This window comes from Megalops cyprinoides, chromosome 5, assembly GCF_013368585.1.
Source record: "Megalops cyprinoides isolate fMegCyp1 chromosome 5, fMegCyp1.pri, whole genome shotgun sequence".
In the NCBI taxonomy this organism is placed as follows: domain Eukaryota; kingdom Metazoa; phylum Chordata; class Actinopteri; order Elopiformes; family Megalopidae; genus Megalops; species Megalops cyprinoides.
Window position 1 is genome coordinate 3,622,496 of NC_050587.1, and position 15,984 is coordinate 3,638,479.

Below are 15,984 nucleotides of genomic sequence, written 5' to 3' on the forward strand. Positions count from 1 at the left end.
GGAAAAATAAAGGTTATCTGGCACAACAAGGCCTTTGCCATTTAAATCACAGCATACGAGCAAGCAAATCTATCTTAGCTGCGTCATTGCATTTCTTTTTTTATTTGGTTGATTCTGTCTGCGGAACATGAAGCCAGGACAGAAGTTGTGCCACCAAACCCAGGGCACTTGGGTGAAGTTTTGGGCAGTTGTAAAGTCCAGCATGGTCCTGGGCTCTGGATAGTCTTTATCATAACTACTGAATGCAGTTCATTGATGTTTATGGCCCTCTATGTTTTGGTCATGCTGATGTGTGTCTTCTTTTCTTCATTTTGCAGGATCAGTTTGACAACTTGGAAAAGCACACACAGTGGGGTATCGAGTTTGTGGAGCGGTACACCAAATTCGTAAAAGAGCGGTCCGAGATCGAAATCAACTATGCAAAGCAAATTAGGTGAGAGAAAAGGGTCTTTTTTGTTTTTGGTAAATTATTGTTTTATTAATAAATCTGAATTGTGAATTGGGAGTGAGGACACTACACTGAGGACACTACAGCAGAAAGGCATGATTAGACTATGACCACAGACTGTAGATGTTGCTCACTTTATTTCAAGCACCTCCACACCTCAGGAGGTGAAAATATGGGAAACATTTTGTTGCCGATTCTTTGTGAAAACACCAGTGTGCATGAACTGCATCACACCATTGATGCATCCAGGGAAAAATAAAACTCCATCAGCTAAGTAAAGGTTTTTTTAACTGATGTTTACTTTTGATTTTAGAATCAATTTGCAGTATGTAGTATTTGTAATATGATTTTGAATGTCTGAGTAATTATAATTTGAAATGATCCCCCTTCCCGTCCCCCCACAGTTTACATTCAGTGTCACTTTTGAGAAATGTGGGCATTAAGCATTATAGCACACGTATGAATGAAGACAGGCGATCCTGGAACCTCAGATCCACACCATTAAACCGTCAGCCCTCAACGTACCTCAGGACTAGGGACAGCTCATCTTTATGAAACAAACATTCAGTCAGAGATTTAACATCCCATGCACGTAGTTTAGCCACTACGTATCTGCTGCTGTTTTAATCCTGTTACCCGACTAGCTACCTTGATGAAATTAGCAAGTCAGTTTATGTGTTATCTTGTCTGAATAACAGCCTGCCTTGCAAATGTAATAATATTATTCAGTAGCCTACTGGGAGTTAGAATTTACACAATTCCATGGAGTGAGAATTACTGTTCAGTTGATCCTCTTAACATAGCAACTGTTTCTGATTGTTCTGTTATTTTGTGTCATAAATGAATGCATACGTTGCTTTTTTAAGACAGAAGTGCATCAAAGCCCTGATGTGAATAAGGTTTATAAAGCCCTTGATATGGTCTATGCAATTATTACATATTAGCAACATAGTCTCAAAGCACCTCGTTTGTGGAGCAGTACATGCTGTGGTTGAAATGTTGGGTAAGCAAACGCACACACAGCAGATGCTGCGCACGGGCTCGCTGCAAACAGCTCGATGTAACAGGAAGCGTGAAGAGTGGAGGGAGAGCGGGTTACCACGGCAACAAGGTGTCAGCATTCCCCTCAGCCTTGACCCACATTTGGTATGCCAGCCCTTGGCCTCCCGGAGTGCTCGACCGAGACACCTTGGAGACGATGATTGTCCCTGATAACCCCTGGAGGAGGGCGGGGCGGGTAACAGCTCACACCCCAACAACAAGCAGCAGGAGATCCCTGCACCCCTAAAACCTCAGGGACAGCGCTTTGTCTGAAGCTCATACCGTCTCGTATACCAGCTCATGTGGGATCTTCTGTGAAATAAGTTTCACGGCAGTGTCTGACTCTCATCAGTGTCTGTGTGATCCACAGTACACAACTCCCGTAATCACACAGAAGCTGATTGGCCGTGAGTGCAAACAGGATGAACGGTTGTCTTCATTTGTCATCTGTATAGATGAGCCTTTTCATAGGCGTGTAGGTACTTACTGAACAAACTGCATTGGGCTCTCAGCCTTGCACTGAGAGCCTCTCTCCCAATTATTTACCCTAATTAACTTACCTTGTTAAATCAAATTTAACCTGCAGTGTTTTCAGCCAGCAAAAAAAAGCCTTTAAATCTAATAAACACTAATAACATTGTGTCTTTGATCTCAGCTTATCATCACCCCTTTTTACCAGATGCAAACTGATTCTTTGGTGATTTTCTCCGATGTTCTGGGGTCCTTTTGTATGCATTAATCCTTATTGACCTTCTGTGAGGCTGGACTCTTGTTCTAAACTGGTCCTGAATCTAGACCCGTAAGATAAGAGTTTCCCTGTGAAATATAATAGGTTACTAAGTGACGGTGCCACACAGCATGGCAGACCACTGCCTCACTGAACGTGCCCCCTTATGCATCTGCCCGTGTTGCATTGGCTAACTCCTGCATTGGCCAAAGTGTGACGCAAGCAGTGATGTGACATGAAACGTGGCTATACACAGGCAGTCAGAGGCAGTGGAGAGGGAGAGGGGGAGATCTGCCTGGCAACAGAGCAGACGCCACAGATGTGTAGTGGGGGTGGATGTGTCTCATCAGCCACCAAGAGAACCAGACAGAAAAAAATACTACAGGGTGTTTTGTTCAGGTCGCTTGATTAATTTAAGAGCAGAATTTATCATCTGCTCATAACTCTACTGTGACTTTGACTTTTTTGCTCATTAGGACAGACATAAATAATAAAAATATGCAAAAAAAAAATACATTGTTGAAGTAGACAGAATCAATAAATTTAGTGTGCGGTCTGGCAAAACGAAATGCAAATGTATTCTGATCAGCTAACTGAGTGCTTGCTTTTGCACTGCAGTGGAGGGCTGAGAGAATTCTTCTGCAAAATGGTTGCTGTACACTTAAGTAAGCACTGAGCATTGTTGGAGGATGATGAGGGGAAGCCTCACAGCAAAGGGCTGTGGGATCCTTGGAGAAAGGTGCTATAAAATGCTATAATAAAAATATAATCATAATAATAATGAAAACAAATTAGAAAGAAGCAAGCATTGCCAAGCATGTCGTTCTGAAAGATGACACATTTGCATGCATTTGCATCTCTGACCTTTTCTGCAAAGAAAATTAAAAGGTAGCACATAAATGCATAAATGATAACCCCTCTACAAAATTCACATGCTGTGCTTTACAGAAAATTTTACCCGGACCCATTGTTATTGATGGGGTGGTGAAATCGAATAACCTGACTTGCTAATGCTTGCTGGGTGAACTCCAATTGGCTGGCTTGTTGTTGCTGACTGTCTGTGAGACAGTGGCTGGCTGAGAGGAGCTATCCTGGTTGGTTTCACAGTCAGAGACAAAATGAGGTCAGGAGCAGTGGGTCTCCAGGGAAAGTGCATCACAGGGCACATGTGAGAAAAGAATAGTACCAGCAGCTAGCTCTGACAGTGAAGAGTAATGGTCTATTCACACAGGAACCAAGCCATCCATACCTGATAATGAAGTTGTGCTGACAGTACCTTTAGAGGTAGTTAGAGCAAGGCTTTTGGTGTTGATTTGATTACAATAACAAAGTTAGCCAAATAAACAGTAGGACTTGTATGGAGGAGAGAGGTGGCCTTCACAAGTGGTTTTTCACTTTCACGTTTTTCATGTCTTATTACCAATATGACACTTACAGGTTGGATTTGTGATTCACCAGACGATATACAGCTGAGGTGATGATAGGAGAGAACTGAGGACATCGTCACTTCCTTATGTTTGTTATTATGAAACAACACACAGGTAGAAGTGGTTTGGAAAAATGAGCTCCTACAAGGGGTGGTACACTGTCCCTCTCCATGCTGATGGAAATAAAGACTCCTACCTCCTTCAAAATGTTTGAGTTTTATGTGGTTTGCTCAAACAAGTTGTGTTTACACTGGCTGGAATTCAGCTGTGTCTCATTGTGGCTGTGTCCTTTGCCACACTTGCACAAGCTCCAGGTAGGCCAACACCTTGGCCCAGGATGAGAATGGTTTCTGCTGGGACACTTTCCAATACAATGGCTGACGTAGCCAAAACAACAGGGGTGTGTTTTTTGTGGTGTCATCGTATGGGCATCCTGCATATTTCTCTGCACGCTTGCCTCCCATAAAAAAGCAAACACTAACCTGCGTTACTGCGAGAGACAAGAACATAGTGGTGGAGTGTAGAACATTCATTACACCCGGAGACATACTGTAATGATTTACAAAATCAAAAACAGTAAGGACAGAATGCCTGTCAGTAGTGTATGCAAAATGATGTAGGGGAGCAACATCACTTGTTCTGCTTCAGTTTTCATATTTCACTAGTTAGCTTCTACATGGAGAAATGTTAGCAGTATGCATGCACCCGCACACACACACACACACACACACAGATACACACACATACATACACACACATACACAAAAAATCTCACACTGTATCAGCTGGCGTGAATGGGCAGAGTGAATGACACTGTGCTTCTGACATTGCCAGTAGCGTCCAGTGTCGTGTGTGCCGGTGGAAATTCAGTGTAAACACAGAGGAGCCTCCTGAATGCTACACTCCAGGTACACTTGACTATGACTTGTGAGAACACGGGATTACAGTGCAGTGATAGTGAACAGGAGTTTCTGAGTATCTGCATGTTGTAGGGATGACATGAAATAGTGTAATATCGAATTTTGCAAAATCAGAAAATGATGGAAATGTGGCCCTCAGAAATTAGAAATGACCTCATGAATTAAAATGTAGAAAGTTTTATACATTTTTTCCCATGTTGTAGCAACCTGGAGATGTTTGTACCTGTGGTAGTCATCATTTGAGTTTGCAGCACCATGTAGAATGATGAGCAACAGATATAGACAGGTGTTTGTTGGAAAACACTGTTGAGAAACACAGAATATGCCTAGATCTAGAAAAGGAGAGGTATAGCCTAGAGTTCTGGAAATATCTAAAGCCCTAGACTGGAGACTGCTGTCACTAAAAGCCTTTTTTTTATCCCTGACAAACGTGCTGATGTAAAGTTAATCTTTTAAGTGCTATGTTGGGACACACAGTTGTGCTGTGCGTAAAGCTTCAGACCGAGCACAGGCCCCTCCTGATTAATATCACAATGTACATGAGTGCTCTAAGAGGCAGTGAACACACAAGTCATTAATTTGGTGAGTATTAAGTATGAAGTACAAAATACATGGAATGCTAACTACGTTTATGGAATCCCTGTCATAAGTGCATATGTTGTTGAATGGTCATTATGTAAGGTATATTTTGGTATATATTTGACAGTGTATGCCCAACCTTACATGTTTGAAAGTGGTAATGATTGCTGGAAATAACAGTGTAAGGACTGGGCAGGTAAATGTATCAGTTACACAGTGAAACTCAAATTTCAAAGAATAATGATGTTTAGTCTTTACTCTAAAATGCTTATGGCGGGGGGGTGGGGGGGGGGGGTACCTCGGCCATGCCTACTGATGCTTAAGCGTATTTGTGGAGAGGCAGAGGGGAGGTGGGGAAGTTACATTACCCATGTTGTCACCGGCTCTGTAACGTTTACTTAGACTGTAACTCTGACAGCTGACATCTTCTCAATACACAAACCACAGACACATATGCATTATGCATTAGGAGAATAGCAATGTTCCAGCAAGCTCAGTGTTTCTGATCAGCCAGATGTACTTTACTCACCAGGCTGCCCGGTCAGTTAAACATCCCAGTTCCGTTGAGGTTTTGGGTGGTTCTTCACAAGTTGATTGGGCATCTGTTACAACCCTGTAATAGATGATAATGCAAAATAGAACACGATGAGATGATTTCACTGTGTTTGGTGAAGTTCTGCTCCTTATTTAGATCTTTCAGAAAATGTGTGGCTTCCTTTTTTTGTTCAAGAAGAAACATCATAATTAAAAATACATATCGTGGGTCTATTTACAGCACAAACATGCCTGTTGACTTGCTATTAATTTATATCCCCATCAGTCTTTCCCTGTGAACAGGGCTGGGTTTAAAAATGGATTTCCATGTCACTGATTTTCCTTTCACCCCAGAAAGGACCTTTGGTCTATCCTGCCCATCACCGAGGGCTGTGAGGAGATGATTACAGGGTGCTGGTCCAAGGCTCAAGTAAATCTAATCGTTGGCTGTTGCACTTGCAACTACAGCGTAATGACAGCTGGCACAATACCAGGCTTGTGACTGAGCAACTGGCATCTCATTCTTCACTCTTTTCCTCAGCTTTCCTCCAAATGGCCCTACATTTTTACTGTAGCATAACAAGGTGCTTTCCCTTTGTCTTCACAGGAATCTTTCAAAGAAATACCAGCCCAAGAAGAATAGTCGAGAAGAGGAGGAAAACAAGTGAGTTTGTGAATCAATACACGCAGGCAGAGGTGGAAAACCCCGGCTTCAGAAAGTAAAAGTCCTGCGACGTATTTGTTCCACCCATGCACTACACCAGCTGAATTTAATTAGCACAACTCTTCAGCCAGTTAGACGAGCTAATTAGTGAAATTGCATTGTTTAGTGAATGGCTAGAACAAATACATGGGAGCATGGTAGGACTTTTACTTTGCTTACTTTACTTACTTGCTATCAATTGCTAAATGGCCCTATAATGGGTATTGCAGTGAGTCAAGACTTCCACCCTTAAGGGGCATTCTCAGAGTTTACAATGTTTTGGAGGCAACTGCTGTGTTTGTATTGTGTAGTCATCCTTCAGCATGGAATACAGTGGCACTTCCCCTTACAGGTATACATCATGTCGGGCCTTCCTGTCAACTCTGAACGAGCTGAACGACTATGCCGGACAGCACGAGCTCATCGCCGAGAACCTCACCTCACAGATCATCGCTGATCTGACGCGATACATCCAGGATCTCAAGGCAGAGAGGAAATCGGTGAGATAGCACAACCTCATTGATCTACATCCTCTAGGCCCTGTTTTAAAGTACACTCTTTTCATAGTGTAAGTGCACCCTCTTTACAGAAGGTCCCCTTCTGTGCACCAAGTGGTATACTGGTACACTAGTTTTAATTGCCTTGTCCACTGAATTTGTTATTAAGGATTTCTTCACCTTCTTGCTTGTTTCAGGAAATACCATTCTGGAGTTGTAAAAATAGTGGTTATCAAATTAACCTTTCCTTTTGTTTTGTAGCTAGTATTTTTCACAGAAATGCAGGGAAAAAATTAAGGACATGCCTTTCTGCTGATTAATAGAGATGTGAAAACTCTTCTAATCTCATCAGAGTTTACGGCTCCCTGAAAAACACCTGGTAGTTAATTTCACCATCATAGAATGGTGACAAACTGAGTGTTTGTTTGGATCTTATTTAACAGTATTTCTGACTGTAGTCCTGTGGCTCTAGATGCCATAAGAAATAACTGTTGTAAGAGACTGAAGAAGCAAAGCCTATCTTAGCCTGAAGAGCGTGCTTTGCCACCACCTAATTTAGTTGGTACGCCTTGTGTGAGTCCATTAAAATGCCATTGAGAAGCAAACACTCCCTTGCCCTTAAAGCTCTCTTTGGAGCTCTATACAGAAATGTAAGTGTGCTCACGCGATTCAAGTGATCAATATCATCACGCTTTTGTGTTCCTGCTGAAAGCCACGGCTGCCCCATCCGGTTAATCCGTAGATAAAATTGGGTTAAGTATCCAGGTCAATGGGGATGCCCAATGGGTGATGGCCAGGCCCCCTCTCCCACATCCCAGCCCCCTTCTCGGTGCTGCTGAGAGCAGGGCAAGGCCTCTGTCTGCGGCCGGTGGCCAGAAGTAATGTGATGGAGGAAATGCGAAATGTGTCAGACCAGACCTCCACAAGGAAGAAGATACTGAGAAAAAGAACATGCATACAAGATGTGAAAGGGCCAGCCAGTACCTTACCTTACCTTACTATATACCCAGTGGGGGAACTTCTCTTTGTGTAGTAGTGCTTCCATTGTTTAGGCATGTTCACAATATCCTCTCATTTGTTTATCTTCTGTGTTGGATGCAGTTTGCTGTAATGTGTTCCGTTAAGGACATGAAATAAACAGTAAGACTACAGAGAGGGCAGCTGTGTCATGTGACCACCAGAAAGTACGTGACCATTATCTGTATGTGTGGGCTTATTGCCCAATGAGGTCACTGCTGAATAAATGTATTTTCAATGACCCTTCAGCTTTTTTTCAGGGGTCATGTTAGACTAATAGATAATTCTTTTTCTTTATGTGGAGAAGATACTGTTTTTCTCTTACTAAACTGTGTCTTTTTACAAGCTAACACAAATACAGGAAACTGTAAACTGTTTTCAGTTTTACTGTGAAAGTCATTAGGATGGGGTCTTTGTCCTTTTAAGGTGCCATAGTTGGAGTGTATCAAGAATCTCTACTCGTTCTCACCCTGTTTTTGAGGTCTGAATCACATGTGCAGCACATGTGAGCTAGCTACTGATAAGCTACTGATAAGTCCTTGTTTATGTTGTAGCAATTCACAATATTAGCTAGATAGCTAGGAAACCAAAGTCATGATTTCCAGTTATTTCTGATATGTAACCACTTAAGAAAAACATCCACAGATCGGTTGTGAAAATAACCATCCTTCAATTCCAGACAGTTCAGCCTAAATATGTCTAATTCCTATGCTAAGGACCAAGTATTGTATTTAGCATGAATAATTTTTTGAAAGAGCAAACTGAAGTAGGGTTTTAAATTGATATATAACTTAGCAAAATATGCCTTACATTTTATATTTTATCATTTGGAGGTGCTCTTATCCACAGTGACTTAAAATAAGATTACAAAGTGCGTGTTACACAAGAACAGGATCTGCTCGATTGCCAAACATCCAAGACTTATTGCAGCAAACTAAAAGGAGCATATACTTTGGAATGCTTCCAAGGTTGGTGGGCAGCTGTCAGTATTCCTCACCCCACAGTCAAATTTCAGCAAATATTGCCACAGATCATGGTTTCTACCTGGTTGCAGAAATCCACTCAGACTAAAACGAAAAATTTCCACTGTTAGCCATAGTGAAGTTTATGTGACCAAGTTACACCATGGTGGAGAAAATACCATTGGGACTGACAGAAGTGAGTTTGTGTCAGTAGATACTACATGATGGCTACATTGATTGATTGATATCTACATTAGGGAGCATTGCAGAGCAGAGATGTGTTCGCATATTGAACATCCCATAACATTTACGCTGGTAACTGCTCACCAATATATTATTTTGAAATAACACCATAGAAGTAAAATACTTAGACAGCATATTAAAAATTTAATTAGGAACTGAGTCAATTATATTTTATTTGTTCTCTCTGATGATTCATATTGTCTGCTAGTGAACTCATTTAGATATAACTGCTTTCGGAATTTGTTTTTAGGAACAGATTATGTGCTCTTAGATGAAAAGCGATGGTGTTTGTTGTTACATTTAAATCCAAAATGAAGGAAGTAATAAATGTTGCTTTGCCTCATTGTTTGCATTCCCCATGTTGGTTATAATTTTGGTTTTGGTTTCTGAAAGTGTGCCAGCTACATTTTTGAAATCATTTACTTTATACCATCTAAGCGACACGGGCTTAAAATGTAGATGAACACCACCAGCTGTGAATGAACTACTCTCCATAAACATTTCCTGCAACCTTTCCCGGCGTATAATACAGAATTCAGGAGGTGAAATCACCTCCACAATCGATCAGAGCAATTTTTAGGAGTGTCAAGGCATTGAAATGGCGGATCTCAGAAGGGGATTTCCAGATCTTTTCTGCTGTCTCTTGTCTGAAGAATGAGGAGCTCCCCATACTCTGGCTTGGTGCTCTGTCCTGTCCTGCATTTGGCTCTTCTCCCAGGCGCCCCGTGCTATTGAAGATGCTCTGTAGCTGTCAGGTTGCTGCTGGATCCCCACTAATACTGTCCCTAGAGCAGCTTCTCCCACTTCAATGACCCTACAGACCCTGATTCTTTCTGCTGCTGCTTCCTTTCTCTTTGTTTCTGCTGCTCATTCCACTTTCTGCCCCTTTGCCCTATCTCTTCTTGCCCCTACAGGCCTAAGAAATAGGACCAGTGAGTAAATGAGAGGACTGTCCCTTTTATATTGAAATGTGAGAGGCATTTGTGTGTATATGTGTATGTGTATGCATGTGCAGTTAGTTAGTCACTCAAGAATTTTAAACTTTAATATCCTTATATTCTCCTTTTCTTTCATAGTTTGCAAGCCAGTTGCATTTTAGAACAATGAATATCTCTGACCATGCAACACATGAGCTGCCTGAACATTAATGGAAGGGTGGTATGTGTTAATGTCCAAAGTCCAAAAACGTAGACAAACTCTGTTGCTAAGGCAGTCACTGGTTTTTGCCAAAATCTTGAAGTCAAACTGAATAGAATGGAGGGGGACAGCACTGTTAAAATCGGATGCTTGTGTGTATGCCCAAACTCAGCCAAACAATGCTTCACAGATGACCCATTCTTTCCATTTCAATTTTGGGTTCCAAAAGCAACCCAGAAAAGATAACCAGCATTATGCTGTCTTTTTGATGTGTGGTGCACCGTGTTCCCTCTCGGTTTAAGCCAGTAATAGCCTATCTCCTCGTTCCCCAGGGATAGCAGACCTCTTACTTAGTTTTAATGCATTTGTAGCTGTGAAACATTCCTAAACGAATATGAAATAAATGAACTCTTTTGTGTCCCTTCTGTGCTGGAATGTCTGACTCAATGGGGATAATTAGGCCTGAGGTGATTTCTGTTCCTTAAGGACACTTCAAAAAAAAAGAAAACAACAGTAACAAGAGTTGGGTGGTTAATGAAAACTAAGAAGAATCCTCTATACAAAAATACATGCACACACATAGATCAAGCATGCATACAATCACACACACACAAACATGCACACATGGATGCAGATAGTACACATAATAAATTTAGATTGATTGGTTACAATGAAGAGGAAAGAAACACCATGAAGCTTCTGTTCCTCTGGGCAGCAGCTGGGCACTGTGTTTCTGCAATGTCATGCAGATATAGTGTTAGAGCACACAAAGCTACAGGAGTCATGATTTAGGCTTAGCTCAAAAACAATTAGCCCAGCTACCCGGTTAATTCAGTACCACATCGATATACGAGCTTGGCTGCGGTCACTACTGTGTGTCAAACTCAGGCATAGGTTGGGCTCCAGCTTTGTTCTTCTGTAATTTACAGACTGCGCTGGAATCAGTGGGAAAACAGGAATGCTGAGACAGTGCTGAAGACAGAGCAGTTTGCGTGCAGGCAGCTTTGAAAGGCCCCTTTCTTCAACCCTGGCCAGAATAAACCATTTTACTGGCTATTGCTGGATATTTATTCAGCCGTGTGACATGTCGATTGAAACCGTGGCAGCATGGCAGTCCTAACTCCTCTCCACAGAAAAACGCGGCATTGTGTGACAGGCTGACAGGGCGCAGCGGTTTGTGCTGCGGCATACGTGTTCTCCGTATGCCCTGCCGCTGTGCGTCTTTTCTCTCACTGTTCCGCTGTAGGCCAGGGGGGTTACTCAGATTCATATTCAAACAGCTCAACAGGAGACCCTCTTCATTTGAAAATCATTTCCTTCCTGGTAGATTATCATAGTTACGCAATTTGGAATGGCCTCATTGTCAATCATTCTCAACAAGGCTATGTTAACCATTGTGATAGTATGTTAACTGTAGCTGTAGAATTGGTGTACTTATTCTGAGGAAAAGTGTAACAGTAGGAAGGTTTAGTGTAGGCGTTCAACAGAAGACGTTAATCTGATTCAGTTATATAGCATAACAACGACAGCAGGCGGGGAGGGGCACAAGCACAAAGAAATTTTAGCCGTTGTGAATCGACCTTGGCTTAGAAAGCTCCCCCTATCATGGGTTGATCAACACCTGAAGGCGAAACCATTATGACTTAGCAGCTGATTAAAATAGGATGATTCTTTCCAGACTGAGAATGAGAGTGTCCTAAACTATGTATCTTTCTATCAGGCAGACCAAGAACTGTATAAAATATATTATTATTAATTATTATTATTATCATACTGTATTTACTGGCTTACAACATTAGTAGCCAACCTTCATATATATGTAAACAGATACGTCAGATCAGCATGTATCTGGTCTGGTGCCTGTGGTGTAGAGTGTAATAGTGGAGCAGGGGGCAGCAGGCGGGGTTAGGTGCAAGCCTGCCCCTGCTGTGGGTCCCGTCATTCACTCTGCGCAGCAGGTGTAATCTGTAGGACATAAGGACCATTAAATTAATACTATCCATTAATCCTGCTGTAATGGACTGAACACCCATCCTCCCCTGGGATAAGCGGACAAGTGTCTCTGGAGGTCTCGCAGGGGGGCCGCTCGCACGGACAGATGCCCCAGAGGGAATCAGCTCTGTAAACATTCGCCGGAAACCATGGTGATTTGGGTGGGGCATCGGCGTAACAAGGCTGATTTATCCACGACGTAATGAGAGTAATGAATGGCAAGGCCACAATCCCCACCCCCAAGCGCCCCACAGCCAGCTGTTGGTTGGATAGTGTTTTGTCCTTATAATGTCAGAATGCATGAGGAAACACTTGAAGGGTAATGGTGAAGGGCCTTATTTTTATATTGAGTTGTCTTTGTTGCACGCCCTTCTTTCCCTAATGCGGTCCATGGTCTGCTGTTGAGGCAGTAGGGTTGTCGTTGGTAGGGTTGGAATCGGATGAGGAGACTAAATCCTTGAGCCCTTAATTTGTGCTGAGAAATCATATTAAGGCCTTCCCTCAGCAAAAGATGCTCCTGACACAGAGAGATGCTCCTGGATGGTTCGGAGAGGCAGGGTGATGCGTTGGGGTGCGGGGGGTTGGGGGTGAGATGCTTCATCGAAAAACACTTAAATGTGTTGATGAGACTGTGAGTCTCTCTCTGCTTGTAGCTGTGTAGTCTCCAGGTGGGCTAATTGCATGTGGCCTTAGGGTCATCGGCCGCATTCAGCCCGATGCTGAGCTCTCAATCCGGACTGCACACACAAAGGTTAGTGAGGGTGGGGTGAGGGGGCGTGAGGCAAATCCGTCCCTTGAATCCGTCCCTCCAAAACACATCACAGCGTTAAACCAGGATTATGTCCCAACTGCAAAAATACCTTAACTGTAATACCGAATTTGCATAAAGGAAAAATCAATCTGTCTGGAGCAATGTTAAAAAACAAAGACATCCTAAAGTGACCTTAGTCTGTTTGGCAGAGAGTCTGTTTTCCTCCTCTTTGGAAAACAATAAAATAAAGACCATCAGAACATTTTGTGCAGCTGAATCTGGCCCTGCTGTCACATTTTATATTCTGGAAATAAAAAAATCCTCTAATTACTTTAACTGAAGCCTAGTATTGTTTCCCTGGAACCTGGTGGTAAATGGCAACCAGCACTGGATACTTCACATGATAGCACCTTTGTTTAAAAGACCATTAAATATAATTGATTACCCACATTGTTAACAACTTGTTTGTTTACCAGTTTAAATGCTAATAAATTATTCATATTTTTAAAGACAGTGACAAAAGTGGCAATAATAGCAAAAGAGTCTGTAGAAAATGTTACAGATTCTGGTAAATCTGTAGAAAATGTTACAGTTTCTGGTAATCTATGCTGTAATATAAACAGACTTACTGTGTCTAACAGAAGCAAAGACCTCTCTTTCTTGTTGTCTAAGTATTTACCAAATTACAATTAATAGTAATATCTTACAGTATCTCAGTTGAAGTGTTGCCCTTTGCATTGAGGCATTGTAAGATAAACTTTGTGGTACTAGTGGTACTCTGTATACTGTGGTATTGTCAGCACTGCCCTGAATGCCAAAGCTGGCTAAATCAGGGTGTTGGAATCCCTTCTATGCAAGTGCACTTTTCTCCAGCACTAGGACGGCCAGGGCCAGGGAGTGTTTGACCCAGCATACTGTGAGCTCACTGGAAAAAGAGATTCTTGTCCCTGCTCACAGATGTTCTTCCGGGGCCGGAGCCAGTGAGAGACGCCTCCAGAATATCTAAATGGAAAAACATTACGTGCTCGCTTGACTGGTGGGACAGAGCACCAAGACAGATAGGGGTCCAAAAAAACATCCCAATCAGACGCTGCAGCTCGAAGCGAAGGGAAGGATGAGGGAAGGATGCAGAGAAGGGAAGGATGAGATCTCCATTATTTAGCCGTGGGCTATTTATTTAGGTCTGTTTTCATGTTTGTCACTGACATGGCAGTCATTTGAATTATTTTGCCAATTTTGTATTCATTTTTATTTCTTTGTGTTTGATTGACATTTAACTTTAATTAAATGTCTATCGTGTAAATGTGTTGCAATAAATGTCAATTGTATTGTCGTATAAAGCTTAGTTGACTTAAATATTCTCAATTGAGACAATTAATAATTATATAATTAATATTTATTTAACTTAACACCATCTCACACTCTTATCCTGGAACTGTTATCACTGGCTCCTGTGTCTCAGGAATTTAAATATATACAGTAAAATCACCACATAAATCTTTTTTTTCATAAGTTACATAAACATGACATTTTGGCCACTTCCAGTAATACAGTTTAAGGCAGGAATATAATTAAGTGCAGAGCTTTAGGGCTAAGAGTCTTGTGGCGGCTGAAATACCTGTCTTTGATGTGAATCAGAAACGCACAGGGAGCCGGACTATTTCACAGCCCTCTCGAGCTCAGTGTTTATATTACTCTCGATATCTTCTAGAGTCAGGAGGGGGGAAACCTGTCTGCTGGGAGGAGATTAATTTGCACAAGATGGATTCCATCGCGATGGCAGCATTCACACACCTTATCGCTCGCAGCATGTTCTCTGACTGTTTCTGCGTGCATGCAGTCACACCGGCGGGAGTGTTTGTCGGCTGGGAGGCTTCGAGCACGCGTGGCACCTCCCTCCCTTCCCCATGCCTGGCTACGGCCAGCTCTCATATACAGTCCTGTAAACAGCCAGTGTGTGAGGCAGGCAGCGCCAGCTCTGTCTGCTGCCAGGGAACTGCTCTCGCTGGGGCTGTCCTTCCTCAGGGGATTGATGCTTACGCCACGAGTGCAAATGCCTCTACCCTTTAAAAGCCTTTTGCTCCAGTTTCCAGATCAGTCAGTGTGAGGAGCGATCAGGATAATGATTCCACCAGGGGAAATTCTAACGCATCTGGCTGCTTCGTGCCACTGAAAGTTGGGATAAAGTCCAGTCCTAAGGGCTGTCAGCTCTGGGATCCCGTCAGCCACACAGAGGTTTATACCATCAGTTATGGATTCTTAACAAAACAACATTCTTCATCACAGTGATAGACCTGTGTACGCATACAACCTACTGAATCTTGATTTCTTCTACACGAGCTGGCATGCAACTCCATGATCACTCACAGCTAGTGAGATGTGCTAATTTGCCATGCCCTTTTGGTGTGGACCTTTTTCTCTCTCAGCTGTGCAATTGTTGTGGTGCTGGAAGGGAGCCCACCCAAAGCCAGCATAGTTTAACATTTAATATCGGAGACAGTGGTAAAGAATGCTACTGTGTGCAGAGGGTTCTATTTGCTGACACAAGGTTGCTAAGCCGTGGTCCTAGAGAGCCACATTTTACCCACAGTCACTTAACCACTGACTTCACCTACATCCCCTTGGCTTTACCCATCTTTGTGTGCTCGTACAGAGCCAGCACCAGGCACCCCAGTTAAAGGGGTGCACTGTAGGACCAGGCCGTGTCTCCCTGACACAGTCAACGTTTCCCTTGTGTCACTGCAGTCTGTAAGGAATGGGCAGGGGCACTATTGGTTCTCAAGCGCCTCTGCCCCACCCCGCCATCCTATTAATACCCCGGTGAGCTCCGCCCTCCTCCTTCCGCCCGGCTCTGACGCCTCTCACGTGCTGCCGATCTGCAACCGGGGTTTAGACACAGGGGGTTAGCAGTGTTGGACTCGGGCCAAGTGGATCATGGCTGTTCAGGAATCCCACACTGCAGAGCAAACAAACGCAGACATACTGCTTCATATACGTAGCAATTAT

General features: G+C 42.8%; 1 protein-coding gene across 6 annotated transcripts in view; it reads left to right on the forward strand.

The window, feature by feature from the left end:
- Window positions 1-15,984, forward strand: part of LOC118778003 (formin-binding protein 1) — an 87,176-nt gene that overhangs the window by 30,146 nt on the left and 41,046 nt on the right. For all 6 annotated transcript variants that reach the window (XM_036529298.1, XM_036529296.1, XM_036529300.1 and 3 more), the window contains exons 2-4: window positions 318-433; window positions 6,284-6,340; window positions 6,732-6,879. In XM_036529298.1, the coding sequence (XP_036385191.1) occupies window positions 318-433; window positions 6,284-6,340; window positions 6,732-6,879 (321 nt within the window). The remainder of the gene's footprint in view (window positions 1-317; window positions 434-6,283; window positions 6,341-6,731; window positions 6,880-15,984) is intronic.